This window comes from Armigeres subalbatus, chromosome 2, assembly GCF_024139115.2.
Source record: "Armigeres subalbatus isolate Guangzhou_Male chromosome 2, GZ_Asu_2, whole genome shotgun sequence".
In the NCBI taxonomy this organism is placed as follows: Eukaryota; Metazoa; Arthropoda; class Insecta; order Diptera; family Culicidae; genus Armigeres; species Armigeres subalbatus.
Genome location: NC_085140.1, coordinates 52808556 through 52823405, shown reverse-complemented (window position 1 = coordinate 52823405; position 14850 = coordinate 52808556). Strand labels below are relative to the sequence as shown.

General features: G+C 47.2%; 1 protein-coding gene across 1 annotated transcript in view; it reads right to left on the bottom strand.

Annotated features, from left to right (window-relative positions):
* LOC134208659 (bromodomain-containing protein 4) overlaps positions 1 to 14850 on the bottom strand; it is a 76328-nt gene that overhangs the window by 31430 nt on the left and 30048 nt on the right. Inside the window, exon 2 of the mRNA XM_062684422.1 lies at positions 272 to 463. Within this exon, the coding sequence (XP_062540406.1) occupies positions 272 to 463 (192 nt within the window). The remainder of the gene's footprint in view (positions 1 to 271; positions 464 to 14850) is intronic.

The window sequence follows — 14850 nt, the reverse complement described above, 5'->3', positions numbered from 1 at the left end:
ACTCATACGTTTAAACCTGGTTTAAGCACTAAGCGAAGGTGAAGAAATTGGCCCTAAGTACACTTTGGAAGCTCTTTGCATTTCCAAGATGAAAATTATTGTATTTTGTTTCGTGGTAGCTAACCTCAACCGTTTCATGTTTTTGTAGTTAAAAACAAAAATTTAGCTGTGCAATTAAAAATAAAATATCCTCATTAGAAATTTGCAGCGCTCATTGTTCTCGACGATTTCAAAACGCTTTCTCATTCTGATTATGTTTTGGTGCACTTACCTGCTGCATCGCCTCCAGCATCAGTTCCTTATTGAGAACGGCATCCAGGGTCTGCATCTGGTCGCAGGACTGCTTCGCCTGCAGATACGTCGAGGCGAGCATAAACGATCCCAGGATGAAGGACGACAGGATCACCGTGACGGCCACAATTCGGGCAATCTTGACCGAGTTAGCCTGGCGGATTTTGTATGCCTTGAGAAGTAATGAGAAAGGAAAGCGTTAGACAACAATAACAGCGATTATTGCTCGAGTAATGTACCACCTAAAGGGGGAGTTCGTCATTAGTCAACTGGCTCGGGTTGTTGATGGTGATGTTTCGTCGTAGCATAATTGAATTAGTTCATTTTGTTGCGGTATTCGTTTCGCTTGCTTTCTGATCAATTGCGGTACACAGTTGGCTCAGTGGGGGAGGCATAGATGAAAGAAAGTCAAGTCGTTCGAATTAATCAATTACCGAGACCAAGAGCATGTCGTAATTAGCCACACACTTACCCTCACTGTTCTGTTTCCAAAGCGGGGATCGCATTAGTCGTGGAGGAGATTTGAATAGATTGATGGAGTTGAGTCGGTGCACTTGCACTGACGGCATGAAGGATTAATTCGATGAAGTTATGTTTTTTGGTTTCTAGAAATGTGTATCTATGACAAACGGTCTGACATTATTGCAAAGAAAATATTATTTATGTTACCCTTTTCTTTTGGGTGCGTGCACAGACTTTGGTTTGGTCAGAATTAATCTAGAACCAAAAATAGTCAAGTTGGACGTTGGTCAATATCTTTTTGTCTTTCTCGTATGATAAGTATACGTAAGGGAAAGGCTATACGTTTGCTCCAAAAACAAACTTTGTATGTGAGGCCCGGAAACCCATATAGTGTTATATACCATTCGACTCAGCTCGATGAACTGAGATGATGTCTGTCTGTGCGTGTGAATGTATGTATGTGCACAAAAAAAAATCAAACTTATTTTTTAGACACGTATCCTCAATCGCAACTAATTGCATTCGACGGGGTATCCTGTTCCATAGTTTTCTATTGAAAATTGACCAGATAACACTATGGGGTCAAACGTTATGGCCAAAATACTATTTTTATATGTACGAGAAAGGCAGCTGCAGGATTATATTGTAAGTTTTAATAGACACTATAGTCAAACCCGGAAAAACATGGAAATAGATGTTGTTGCTCTTTGGCTTCAGTGAACAGGTTTTCGAGCCTATAACTCGACGTTTATCGTGTAATTATATGAACCCCAGTATGCATTAAAGAAGCTCCAAACTGGTTATTCAATATCAATCGTTAAATAGCGACTGCTCCATTATTTATGAGATATCTTGAACAAACCGATGGAGTCAATAGGTTCCAAATAAACAATAATACACATCGAAATAATGAATCAAATATTGTTTTATTTCCATTTCGGGCTGTTTGCTTGCGTATATATATAGAACTTTTTTTATATTGCTTAAAGATAGTAGTTGAACGTCTCAGATGTTTCTAGAAAATATGCTCTGAGAGCTCAACATTTTAATTATAGGCTTGGCTTTAGACTAACAAACCATTCCCGAATCAAAACAACATTCTCATCAATTCTCATGCGAACAATACCCACTTAAACGCCCCATTAGATCAATCTCATCAAATGCGGTACAACCACGATCTGCAATGCCTGACACGTACATCGGCTGGTGGGATGATGCTATTTAAAAAGCGAAACTGCGCACCATGTTAAGCGTTTTTAGATTACATCCATATTTGGGGAGAAGATGGTACAGAACACGCGTGCTCGGCTCGTTTAATACATTCATTTTGCGGCATTTGAAAGTTTCATTAGCTAACATTGTTACTTTCATCAAAAAGAGATTTCCTGCGAATGAATATGCACCTTAAAAATAATTTGGTTGTACGATAGCCGAGTAGCAGAAGTCAATTTTCTCCTTACCATCTTTATTGTTATTAAATCGTAATGGACCATGTTCGCGTTTCAGGCTCCTTTCACTTGGTTGATTTGGTAGCGCTTAAATGAAAGCTCCAGATTTGAATTGTTATTGTTCTGTAGCTCAAGATACATAATTAACTAATTATGGAAATTTTCTTCGAAATTAGTAATTTCGAAGAGAAAAATAAAAATCACTTCCTGAAGCAAATAATTATCTTCTGAACAAACGCATTGAGTTTCAGAATATCACTTTTCTAATTTTGCAAAGTCAGCTCCACATAGCGTTCTGACTGTAAGTGGGATAAACCACTACACATCCAGCTGCTCCGGGCGAATCTGCATAATCATATCTTTTCCAACATCACGTCGATCAAATGCCTCGAGCTAGGAGGAAGTAATTAGTCTTGGTCCCAACGAGCTCGATTCCGGGGCCCTGCGTGGAGTGATTTATGAACACCTACCTCGGTCAACAGATCACTCACTTGGGGGAGACTGCTCCATCACGCGATCTAAACAGAAGGTATCGATCGGACCCCCATAATGAGTGTCTCACGACTTTACTGACAGGCGCTATACGTGTGAGCTTGGGAACCATCGTCAGTTGCAATCTTGACGTAATGCGAATCATTCTCTCCGAAAATTGCTTCGTTTCGAGCACTGAACTGAATGTGTTGGTTTGCACAACTCGATCTCCATTTTGGTCGATTCGAAATCACCGACAGTTCGTTTGTGTTTCTTGGAGCGAAGCGCGGATTTACAGCCCGAATTCGATATCTGAATGATTGGCGCCTGCGGGCGTTGACGAATGCGACCTGCATAGGAAATTGCTGGGTTGGTCGCTTATCACTCCGAGCTTTCGGTGCAACCAGACAAGCCTTGATTGTATCAACGATTTCCACCAAACGAGCAAGAGGAAAATACCACAATCATCGTCGTCCGTCCCATAATAATGGTCCGATGCAATTTGATACGCCGCGTTCCACACGCTCGCTCGGTGGCGGAAAGTAATTGCGCCCACAATTTTACATATCATCATTATCACTGAAGCAGTGATCATTACCATAATCACCGATTGGCGGCAGCAATTGCGGTGGAAAGCACTCGAAACCAGGTGGAGGAAACCCTTTTGGCGTTTCCGCCCTCTCACTGCGAAGCATTCATTTTGGTTAACTGGTGGTGCTACGAAGTTGAGGTACCGAATGTTTTGATCGACGATGGCATTTATGTTTAGGCGGAAAATCTCCGAATGCAAAAACATGTAAATCATGGCAAGGAAATGTCAAAATTACTCCAATGATCTTCGTTTTCATCTAACCACTAAATGTATTTTGTGCAGTAGCCTAAAGAATGTCATAAATCACGAACTATAATGGAATGCCCTTTGGCATCGTGCTGAGATGATCGTAAGCCGTTATACGCAATGATTTACAACCGCGGAAATTGATGGGTTCCAGTATAGGTAATGAGCGGTAGGAAGCTGATTGAAGACTTTGATTGGATGGTTGTACAGTAGGGTGGCTCAAAATAAACGCAATCTTTATGCATCTACACAACTTCCAGTTCTTTCTAGTTAATATTATCATATTTTCGTCATTATTAGGGCCGTTTATAGAAAGCAGTGACGGTTTTTTTTATCGTGCGTTAAAAACAAGCAATGCAAAGTTTTCGTTATATATGATGGATTTTTCCCTTTGATTTTTTCCTGACTGAAACGCAAACAACGAATATATTCTTAAACTTAACATACCTTCCATGTAAAATCGATGTCAATCCACATATTTTGAAGAAACGTTCAGAGTGATTTAGTAAATCGTTCAAAATGTCAGTTCAAAAATACGACAAAATTTAGCCTATTTCGGAATGCTCAAGATTACATCCAAGTCTCTTTTTTATCTTATTAAATGAATTGCCGGTCTAGGCAATTTTCGATTTGGAAATTGTCTCGACTTCCCCGAGCATAAAAGTAGCATTGTGTTAGCATCATGATATACGAATGTAAAAATGGTAACTTGGCTTACAAACCTCGTGGTTAATAACTGTGGAAGTGCTATATGGACACTAAGCAATGTGGCGGCAATGTCCCACTGGAGTATGTAATGCCAATAAGAAGAAGGATTAAGGTAATAGTTTTCGTACATTGATGAAGTTTTAGTCAATTGTTCAGCATAAATAAACAAACTATTTGCTATTAGTTAGCCCAGTGAAAAGAACCTAACGTAACCATTTGAAAGCGTGGATCAAACCCCAAGTGTGCAAACTGTAGTGAACAACAAATTGTCACGATCAGGAAGTCCGAATCGAGCTGAATTCATAGAATTCATAGAAATTACTATTACTCTCCATAGAAGTACTAACTTTCGCCTGCTAGGGGTCGTACACTAATTACGTAAGCCCTTATGGGAGGAGGGGGGTCTCCCCTTTTTTAGAGTTCCATATGAATATCGTGGGCCCTCCTTAGCCGTGCGGTAAGACGCGCGGCTACAAAGCAAGACCATGCTGAGGGTGGCTGGGTTCGATTCCCGGTGCCGGTCTAGGCAATTTTCGGATTGGAAATTGTCTCGACTTCCCTGGGCATAAAAGTATCATCGTGTTAGCCTCATGATATACGAATGCAAAAATGGTAACTTGGCTTAGAAACCTCGTAGTTAATAACTGTGGAAGTGCTTAATGAACACTAAGCTGCGAGGCGGCTCTGTCCCCCAGTGTGGGGATGTAATGCCAATAAGAAGAAGAAGATGAATAAAAAAATATTTGTATGGGAACAATCTTACATGGGAGGAGGGGGGGTTGAAAAACCCAGTAAAAATGCTTACGTAATTAGTGTATGGTCCCTTACAGTTAAACCACCATGAGTCGATATTGAGGGACCATCGAATCATGGAAATATCGAGATGTGGAAGAGAAAATCCTTGAAAAGCTATTTGAAGGGACCATCACAGTAACCCAGAAAATATTTTTCAATATGGCATTCAGTCGATATCGAGTCAAAGAACATCGACTCATGGAGGTTTGACTGTACTTAGTTTTCTTCTGAAATTCATCGAGCCCGCGAAAGTAGAAGTCACTACTTCTGTCGGTGTTTTTTTCCTTATCGTGAATTACTGTTCCTTCAAGCTAGCTTTAGTTTAAGCATGAAGAAGTGAAGAAGTTGAGCTAGCTTAGTTTTTAGCTATATTAAGTTGAGGCTTGGTTTAGCTTATGAAGTGAAGTTGAAGTTAGTTAGCAGTTTAAGTTTAGCTTTTAGCGTATGAAGTGAAGTTAGTGAAGAAGCTTAGCGGCGAAGCTTAGCTTAGTGAAGCGAAGTTTAGCAGGCTTAGCTTTAGCTGAGCTAGGCGAAGCTTAAGTTTAGCTTAGACGGGCGAAGTTTAGCCTGTTCCACCAGCTGAAGGGCCTGAAGTGAAGCCTCACCACCCCTGTTCACCCCAGTTCCCCAGCCACCTGTTCCAGGACCCAGTGGGCGGGCTGGGCTGGTGGGCACCCAGCGGGCGGGCTGCCCACCCACCTGTCTGTTCCCCCACCCCCACCTGGTACCCAGATCTGTTCGGGCTGAGCCTCAGGCCCCATCCCCACCAGGCCCCCAGCCTCACCCCCCCCACCCCACCAGTTCCACCACCTGTTCCTGCAAACCCACCCTGTTCCAAACCACCCCACCCAGCCCCACCATCTGCCACCAAATTCCTGTTCCCCTGTTCTGGCCCCACCCACCTGTCTGAGCCCACCACTTCCCACCAGAAATTCAGACCCCAATCTGTTCCCCACTCCTGCACCTGTTCCTGGAGCCCCACCCCACCTCAGCCCCCTGTTCCTGTTCCAACTGTTCCTCCAGCACCAGCCCCACCCCTGTTCCACCCTTCTCAGCTGGAGCCACCAGTTCCTGGCCCACCAGCCCCACCCAGCCTCTGTTCCATCCCACCCCCAGCCCCCCACCGCCTGTTCCTGTCCTCATTCCCCCGTTCCACCCCAACTCCTGTTCCAGCTCCCACCACTCCACCTGTTCATCCTGTTCCCATTCTCCACCCAGCCCACTCCCAGCCTCACCTCACCTCAGCCCACCAGCCTGCACCTGCAGCCTTTCAGCCTCCCCACCTTTCCACCTGTTCCACCTCACCTGTCCTGTTCACAGCCTCCACCCACAGACCACCCCAGCCTCAGCCTCACTGGCCCCCTGCAGTCCAGGGGCTCCCACCCCACCCACCACCAATTCCAGCCTCCAGCCTGTTCCCTGCAACTTCTCCTGAAACCCCACTCCCACCCCCACTCCACCTGGGGCCCACATTCCTGTTCACCCCTGTTCAAACCACCAGGCTGTTCAGCCCACCAGTCTTGTTCCCACTCCACCACCTGTTCCTGTTCCCAAATTGTCTGTTCCACCCCAGCCCCACCTCACTCCACCCCAGCCCTGACCCAGCCCCCTGGGCACCTCTGTCTCCCCACCCCACCCCTGTTCCCCAGCCCCCACTCTGTTCTGTTCAGCCCCACCAGCCCCAGCCCAAACCTGTTCCTGTTCCCACCCCAGTTCCCACCCACCTGTTCCACCCTGTCTCTGTCTCCCTGTTCACCCTGCTCTGTTCCACCTGGAGCTCCCCAGGCGGAGCCTCCAGCTCCCAGCCCCACTCCACCCAGCCCTGACCCAGCCTTCCACCCCTGGGCACCTGTTCCCCTGTTCCCACAGGCCCAGTTCCAGCCCCTGTTCCAGCTCCCAGCCTGTTCCCCAGTCTGCCCCCTGTTCCTGTTCCCCTCCCAGTTCCCAGCCCCAGCTCCCCACCTGCCCCACCCCAGCTCAGCACCTCAGCCTCCCTGTCTCACCTGGGTGGGGCTCCTGGGGCTAGCCCCACCTCACCTCCCCCACCTCAGACCCCACCAGCTCCCAGCCTCACCCACGGGCTCAGGGGCTCCTCACCTCCAGCTCCCACCACCAGCCTCCTGGGGCCCACTCAGCTCCACCTCACCGGACTGTTCTCAGCCCACCCCACCTGTTCCACTCACCTCCAGTTCCTCAGCCTTTCAGCCCCTTAACCTCAGGCTGTTCCCCAGCCCAGCACCTCACTCACCCCAGCCCATCTCCCAAACCCACCCCAGCCTTCACCCTGGGCCCCACCTGGGGCCCAGGTTCCACCCCACCAGCTCAGCCTGTACCCCACCCCACCTGTTCTCCGCTCAGCCCAGGCTCCCCACCAGCCCTGTCTCAGCCCACCAGCCCCCCACCAGCCCCACCAGCCCCACCCCAGCTCCCCAGCCTCAGCTTTCCAGCCCTGTTCCCCCAGCTCCCACCCCAGCCTGTTCAGCCCCCAGCCCCCAGCCCCACCTCACCCCACTCTCAGTTCCCCAGCCCCACACCTGTTCCAGCCTGTGCTCAGCCCCACTTCCCACCTGTTCCCCACCTCACCCCCCACCCCACCCCTCCACTCAGCTGTTCCTTCTCAGCCCCCAGCCTGAGCTTCCAGGGGCTCACAAATGTTCCCCAGCCTCCAGCTCCCCAGCCCACTCTCAGCCCCAGGCTTTCACCCAGCCTTTCCCACCCCACCTCACTCCACCTCACCCCAGCCTCAGCCTCAGCCTCAGCCTCAGCCCCCAGCTCCCAGCCCCAGCCTTAGCTTGAATTTAGCCCAGCCACCTGTTCCAGCCCCACCTGGAACAGCCCCCACCTCAGCCCCTGCACCAGCCCCTGAGCCTCAGCCCCTGTTCACTCGGGGCTGTTCAGCCCCCTGTTCCTGTTCCTGTTCCACCAACCCCACCACTGGCTCCCAGCCAGCCCCACCCCAGCCTGTTCCAGCTCCACCTGAAACCTGCAGCCTGTCTCCCTCTGAAATTCCTGGGCACCAGCCCCTGTTCAGTTCTGCCCCACCCCACCCCACCCCAGCCCACCACCTGTTCCCCACCTGTTCACCTGTTCCCACCACTCCACTCCACCTGTTCGGGGCTGTGGGGCTGGGACCTGTTCCCTGTTCCAGCCCCCACTTTTTTCTTTTTTTCGTTCAGCCCCCTGCCAGTTCCCTGTTCCAGCCCCACCCCCTGTTCCCAGGCCCCATCTTCACCCCTGTTCCACCTCAGGCCAGCCCCCAGCCCTGTTCCCACCCCACCCCAGCCCCACTCCCATTTCATTTGTTTCAGCCTTTCACTCACCAGCCTTGTTTCACTCCCCAGCCCCAGGCCTCCTGTTGCTGCCTCCCACCCACCCCTGTTCAGCCTCTCTGCCACTTACTCCACCCACCTGAATTCAGCCTTCCACCACTCAGCTCCCACTCCAGGGCTCTCAGCCTCACTCAGCCCAGCCCAGCCCCCAGCCTTCAGCCTGGGCTCAGCCCAGCCTCAGCCCAGCCTGCCTCCAGCCAGTCACCCACCAATGTTCTGCCTGTACCTTTCCAGCTCCTCACCCCCAGCCCCCACCACCCCACTCTCAGCCTCACTCTGGGGCCCAGCCCCAGGGCCACTCCCAGCCTCTCTCACTTCAGCCCCACCCCCACCCCCAGCCTAGCCTCACTCCTGGGGCAGCCTACTCTGAAATGCCTCACCTTCAGCTCAGCCCACCCTGCACCAGCCCACTCACTCCAGCCCTGTTCCCACTTCACTCCACTTCAGCCAGCCCCACTCTTGCCTCAGCCCCTGTTCCCAGCCCCACTAGCCCAGCCCTGTTCCAGCCCCAGCCTCCAGCCTGTCCAGCCTGTTCTTAGCTGTCTCACCACCTGTTCCTGTTCCAGCTCCCTGCTCAGCCCCTGTTCCCAGCTTCCCACCCCAGCCAGCTGTTCCCTGTCTGTTCTCAGCCTGTTTTCAGCTCTGTCCTGTTCCAGCCAGCCTGGCTCCCAGCCTCGGGGCCTGTTCCACCAGCCTGTTCCTGTCTAGCTTCAGCTTTAGCCTTTGCTTCAGCCCTTTCAGCTCCCAGCCTCAGCTCACCTGTTCCTGTTCCAGCCTCAGCCACCCCACTGGGCTTTCCACCAGCACCAGGCCTCAAAATTCCCAGCCATACTAGCTTTGTGCTTCAGCTTCTCATTTCAGCTCTTTCAGCCTGTTCAGCAGCTCCAGCGGGCTGTTCTGGTTTCAGCTTCAGCTTTCCCGACTTCAGCCTTTACCCAGCCCCACCCACCATTTTCACTAGCCTCAGCCCAGCCTTTCAGCTTCAGCTTCTCAGCCTTTCAGCCTCCCACTCACCTTCGTCCTCAGTTCCTCCCCACGGGGCTCCAGCTGGTACATTTCAGCCTCCTTTCCACTTCTGTTCCAGCCCCAGCTCAGGCACTGAATCTGTTCCCCAGTTCTGCCCAGCCCAGCTCCACCCCTTCCCAGCCCCAGCTCCAGGGACCAGCCCCTGTTCCCAGCTGCACCTGTTCAGCCTGTTCTGTCTTGGGGCTTCCAGCTCCTGTTCCAGCCCCCAGCTCCCCACCCCACCTTCACCCACCCCCTGTCTGTTCCCACCCCACCGTTCCCACCCCAGCCCCACTGTTCCCACCCCAGCCTCCAGTTGGGGCTGCACCCAGCCCCATGTGTGGGGCATCTCCTCCTCTGTTCAGTTCCCAGCTGCCACCTGTTCCAGCCCCACTCACCCACTGCACCCCTGTTGCACCCCACCAAACCCACCTCAATGCTCCCATCCAGCCCTGTTCCACCCCCACCTCACCCTGTTCAGTCTCAGCTCCACCACCCTGGTTCCTGGTTCCTGTTCCAAGCTCCTGTTCCCCAGCTCCCACCTCCACTCCACCCCACCACTCCCAACCCAGCCTGTTCCCCACCCTTTACTCCACCAGCTCACTCCCACCCCACCTGTTCCACCAAAAGTTCCCCACCTCACTCCCCCAGTCTCTCCAACCCAAGCTCTCAGGCCTCCCTCATCCAGCCAGCCCCACTCCACTCCAGCCCAGCTCCCAGCCTCCATCCCAGCCTCCCAGCTGGCTTAACTCAGCCCCACTCACCTCATCCTGTTGCTTAGTTTTAGCCCCCAGCCTCACCCAGCTTAGCTTTAGCCCACCCCAGCCTCACTTCACACCCCACCTGGGCTTAGCTTTTAGCCTTTTAGCTTTAGCTTTAGCTCTTAGCTTATTAGCTTAGCTTAGCTTTAGCTTAGCTTTAGCTTAGCTTTAGCTTAGCTTTAGCTTAGCTTTAGCTTAGCTTTAGTTCCCCGACGAAAAAAAAACTTATACCGTGCATGGCCGATGCGATGACTACCACAAACTACAAATAGCCTAGTTGGGTTTTCAAATTTCTAAAACAAACAAGTGCCTCCTAGAGTTATATGAAAATTATCAAATTAATGCATGCAAAAAATGCGCACCTTCAAAGCAAGTCTATGTTGAAGGTGGGAAATCTTATAGGCTTCCTGTGGATAAAAGTATCATCGGGTTAGCCTCAAACGATTGCTAAAATGTGAACTTGGCTGAAGAGCCTCGCAATTAAGAACGGTGAAAGTAAAATTAGTGAACACTATGCTGTGAGGTGGCATTTTTTCTGATTTCAATTTTCTATAACGCATATTGGTCTGTAAGTTTTTTTTTATAAACTTTGTGCATCTGCTTAAATTTAGCTAAAAGTACCCATGCAGGATTTCCTGTGAATTTTTTTATCTTTTCCTAAACACATACAAAACATCCCAGAGACAAAGACAAATTGAACAAAGAATAGCATTTTCAAACCGATAAATCCTTTCCTAAATGAGCATGAACGTAAGAATGCTGATTCGTGATTGACTAGAATTTATACAGACGTACGGACCAAGTGATTAGGGTTTGGGATGATCATTTCTGTATCTCCACAATTGTCTATAGAAGGGCATTATTGTTCGAAAATGTTACGGTCTGTTTTTATTTTATTTTTTTTTGTTCGGGATGAACCACTGCGTCCATTTCATTAAACTTTTGTAGTATACCCGTGTGCCGTGTCATTTGTTTAGTGCATGTCTTTCTGCTCCATTTCTATTGAGAAGAAATGAAGTAGTCGTTTTTTATTCAGATATTTTCTCAAGCTTAATGTAAGGCCTCTTTAGATTAAGATACCGTTATTTATATCCAGAAACAGCTTATACCAACTCTCAAAGGCGCGCCCCTCAATCAGTTTCGGCTCAACAATAAGTGGGATAATACTGACTTTGACCATGCATCGGTACTGAAGTTCAAACATATTTTTGCTTCTTCTTATGAGATCCGAATTCGTTTTTGTACAGAGATCTAATTTCATTGCGTTTGGGCATTTCTGAATCTCACCTTTACACAGAGCTCTTATCAGTCAGAGGGTTCAGCAGATCCACCAAATTCGTATCCGCTTCTTTTCTAATTAATCAGCGCTCTGGAGCTTGAAGATTCATGTCTTTGGCTTCGAAACCAGCCTAAGATTGAGATGCTCATTTTTTGTCAAACAAATTTCTTACGCACATTGCGAAACTTTATCGGACTGCCGTATCATGATAGATAGCGATAGCATGATCTGACGCACAATGATTAAACTTCTACTTATTTGTTCTATGAGCTCAACAATTGTTTATCGATTAATAAAACCCTAATTTGTTTCAAGGCTTCTGAGCACTGTTGGTAAAATCTGAAATTCTCAATTCCCATCAGAATCATGGCCCAGAGAATCGCTCTTGATTCGAATCGCGATTTGCATCATTACATGATTTTTACGTGTTCTTCATTGATGAATGCTTGAATTATTTATTTTTTTCACCTTAAACAATGGCTAATAAATCCATTTGTAAACAAAACATACGTCTCGATTGCGTTTTGATGCTTTTTAGAGCAAAATCATTTTTCGGCGAATGAACAAAGCGATGCAGTTCTGTCTGAGAAACTCAAGCGCGATGCTCTCCCTACAAAACTGTATTCGAGTTAGCTCGTGCATGAAGCCTCGATGATTGAGATTAGAGAATTTTTCTACCAACACTGCGGCTCCTGAGAAATTCAAAATCTAGAGCAAAAATCTATTGCAAAAATGGTCGTCGATAAAAATTTTGATATGATCTGTGTAGTTTTTATTAGAAAACCTTTGACGAATTCTTTAATTTTTCTATTTTTTTATATCTTTATTAGCGAGACTTTCAGCCCAGGATTCTTGTTCTGTTTTAATCTTTTTTGTATGTAGCTCCATTGAATGAACGCACTCTATCATCGAAGCATTGAGGTCAGTGAAAGAAATACGTTCTAAGGGTTTTATGTGGACAGAAGTGCGGGCGGTTTTCAAATGGAAAATTATATTGAAAACATTTTAAACTCATCTTCAGAAATGTTATCATGAGATTCAATAAATTGGAATTAGAATTTGCAATGCTCGCTCAACTTTTAAAATAGCTATCCATTTATAGGGCGGTTCAATCTTTCACACTTGTTCTGCAGTGACAGATTCGGATTCGATCATGGCTGCAACCTATTTCAAGTGTTTTTGCCGAATGTTTCATCAATACAACTGGTATCGAAAACGTATAGATCTGCTTGACTCTGTACTTAAGTGCAATGATTCTACAAATATAATCATATTAATGAAAAGAATGAGTCATCATTTTGTTAACAATGTTGTCAGTCATAATACCCAGACGGCATACAATCTGGGTATCACTCAAACCTTTTCATGTTTAGAGTGACACAGTTGCTGCTATTTTGCAACCGTATTGTTACTACTTCATCTCGAACAACATTAAATTTGGTCAACTGCCAGGATTCTAACACTTTGCCATTCATTCTTGTAGACAGAATTGTCTAGCATTTTCAGTGATGTTGACTGAATACAACAAAGATCTTCACCATATGAAGAACAAAAAAATAACTTTGAAACAAGAAAATAACATTCGACATCGCAATCCTCCCACCCTGACGTTCATGTCAAACATTATTAAACGACGGCATCGCAATGATTCTCACAAATAAAATCTCCCGAATCATTACGTCGATCATCCATCGTTCGAAATAATTGCTGTTCCCAACGAACGACGTCGATTGCTATCTCTACCGATTCCAAATTAAGCTGCGTAATTACCCGGGACCAACTGTCAGGCGATCTACTGTTGGAGAGGTAACCGGTTCAGATAATTCACCATCCCGCACCAGTTAACGTCTCTTTCTAATTTGCCTACAATGACAGAACACTGAAAGTTTCGACTTCAGTGCATGCTTGAACAACCAAAACCAAGGCAGGGCCGTTTTACCAGAATGTCGTAACTCTTCGAAACTCCTTGAACCAGCGTCAGCGTGATGGAAAGTTCCCTCTCCGAGTCAGTCGGTGATCAACGTGTGGGAACTGCATGCACTTCGCTGAAGCATTTTCATTTAATACCCTTCTCACGCGGCTAACGACGACGACGACGACAAAAAACACTCGCCACGATGAAGTTTTTCTGCCCTCCCGTGCGGATTACCTAATTAATCAGGCACGAATTTGAATCGCGCGAAACCAGCGTGCACGCGCGCTGCGATTTCGGGGCTTAAGCAGTTTGCTTCTGTCTTTGCTCTCCGTAATGGAACGAATTTCATTTGCAATCGAGGACGAATTAGACGATACCTATCCAGCGTGATCGGGAAGGGAACAGGAGTTGGGTTTGGTTTGGCACAGTTCGACATCGTCGGCGACGCAATATGTGCACGCGCAATCACGGATGGGACGGATGCGCTGTTACGGAATTCCCAGTTCCAGGCAGGTGATAGTTGGTCACGTTTCGCAATGCAGCAAATGCGATAGTAGCAATGCATTGCTCGTACATACCTGAGGCGGGGATGTTAATTATGGTTATGGATATGGCGCAAATATGGAGATCGCTTTATTGTATAATCTAAATCATTCTGTCCTAACTGAAATTCCTGTCACATTTCTATGTTTCCTAATGCTTATTTATATATTTGGGTGTTTTTTTTTATCAAATTAGATTAGTAGACTAGATGTTGGGAGTTGCTTGGTGGCTTGGCAACAAACACATAGGGGCTTGATAAATCATTGTCCATTATGAGTCGAGAGGCTAGGATGTGGTGTGGTTTGACACGGTTTCACTCATCCAGTATCAATGTTTTTTCTCTGCATTCAAAATGTAAGCTTCATATTCTGATATATAAAAACATGCAGGACTGTGAAGAATATATGCACAATTCGTATTAGAATATATTCTTTTTGTAGAAAAGTGCAGCGGTATAACGCTCAGTTACAAAGGTGATCATGTTGAAGGTTGGTAGCAACGAATAATCCTCGTCTGGTGGGAAAACCTATGAGAATCTAACAATTTTGCTTTCAAACTGACATAGTATGTTTCTTCGAGAAGGTCTGGGTGAAGATCCGAAATCAAATCTTCACTGTGCCGCTCAGAATTCACAAATCCGGTGGTATTCTTAACCGACCTTACATGACGGTGCATCGACAAAACAGGAGGATGACGCAGGCCTTATAAGCCGACCATAGAACACATAATTATGAACAATGTGTTGACTGGCGGATTCCTTTCATCCATCGTCCATATTAAGTGTTTACAAAATTATGTAACAAAAGGGAAGCCATTTGCCACGTACTGCGTAACTTCTCTAGTTTTACTATACAATACCTCTGATAATGCAAACGACAGTGATGACATTGCTATGATATTGGATAAATAGGAAATACGGAGTTTGTTTCGTGTTGGAATGAGAAGAGTTTTTCTCCCTTTGATACATTGTTATTATGTTTCACACTGGAGCACACAATCGCAATC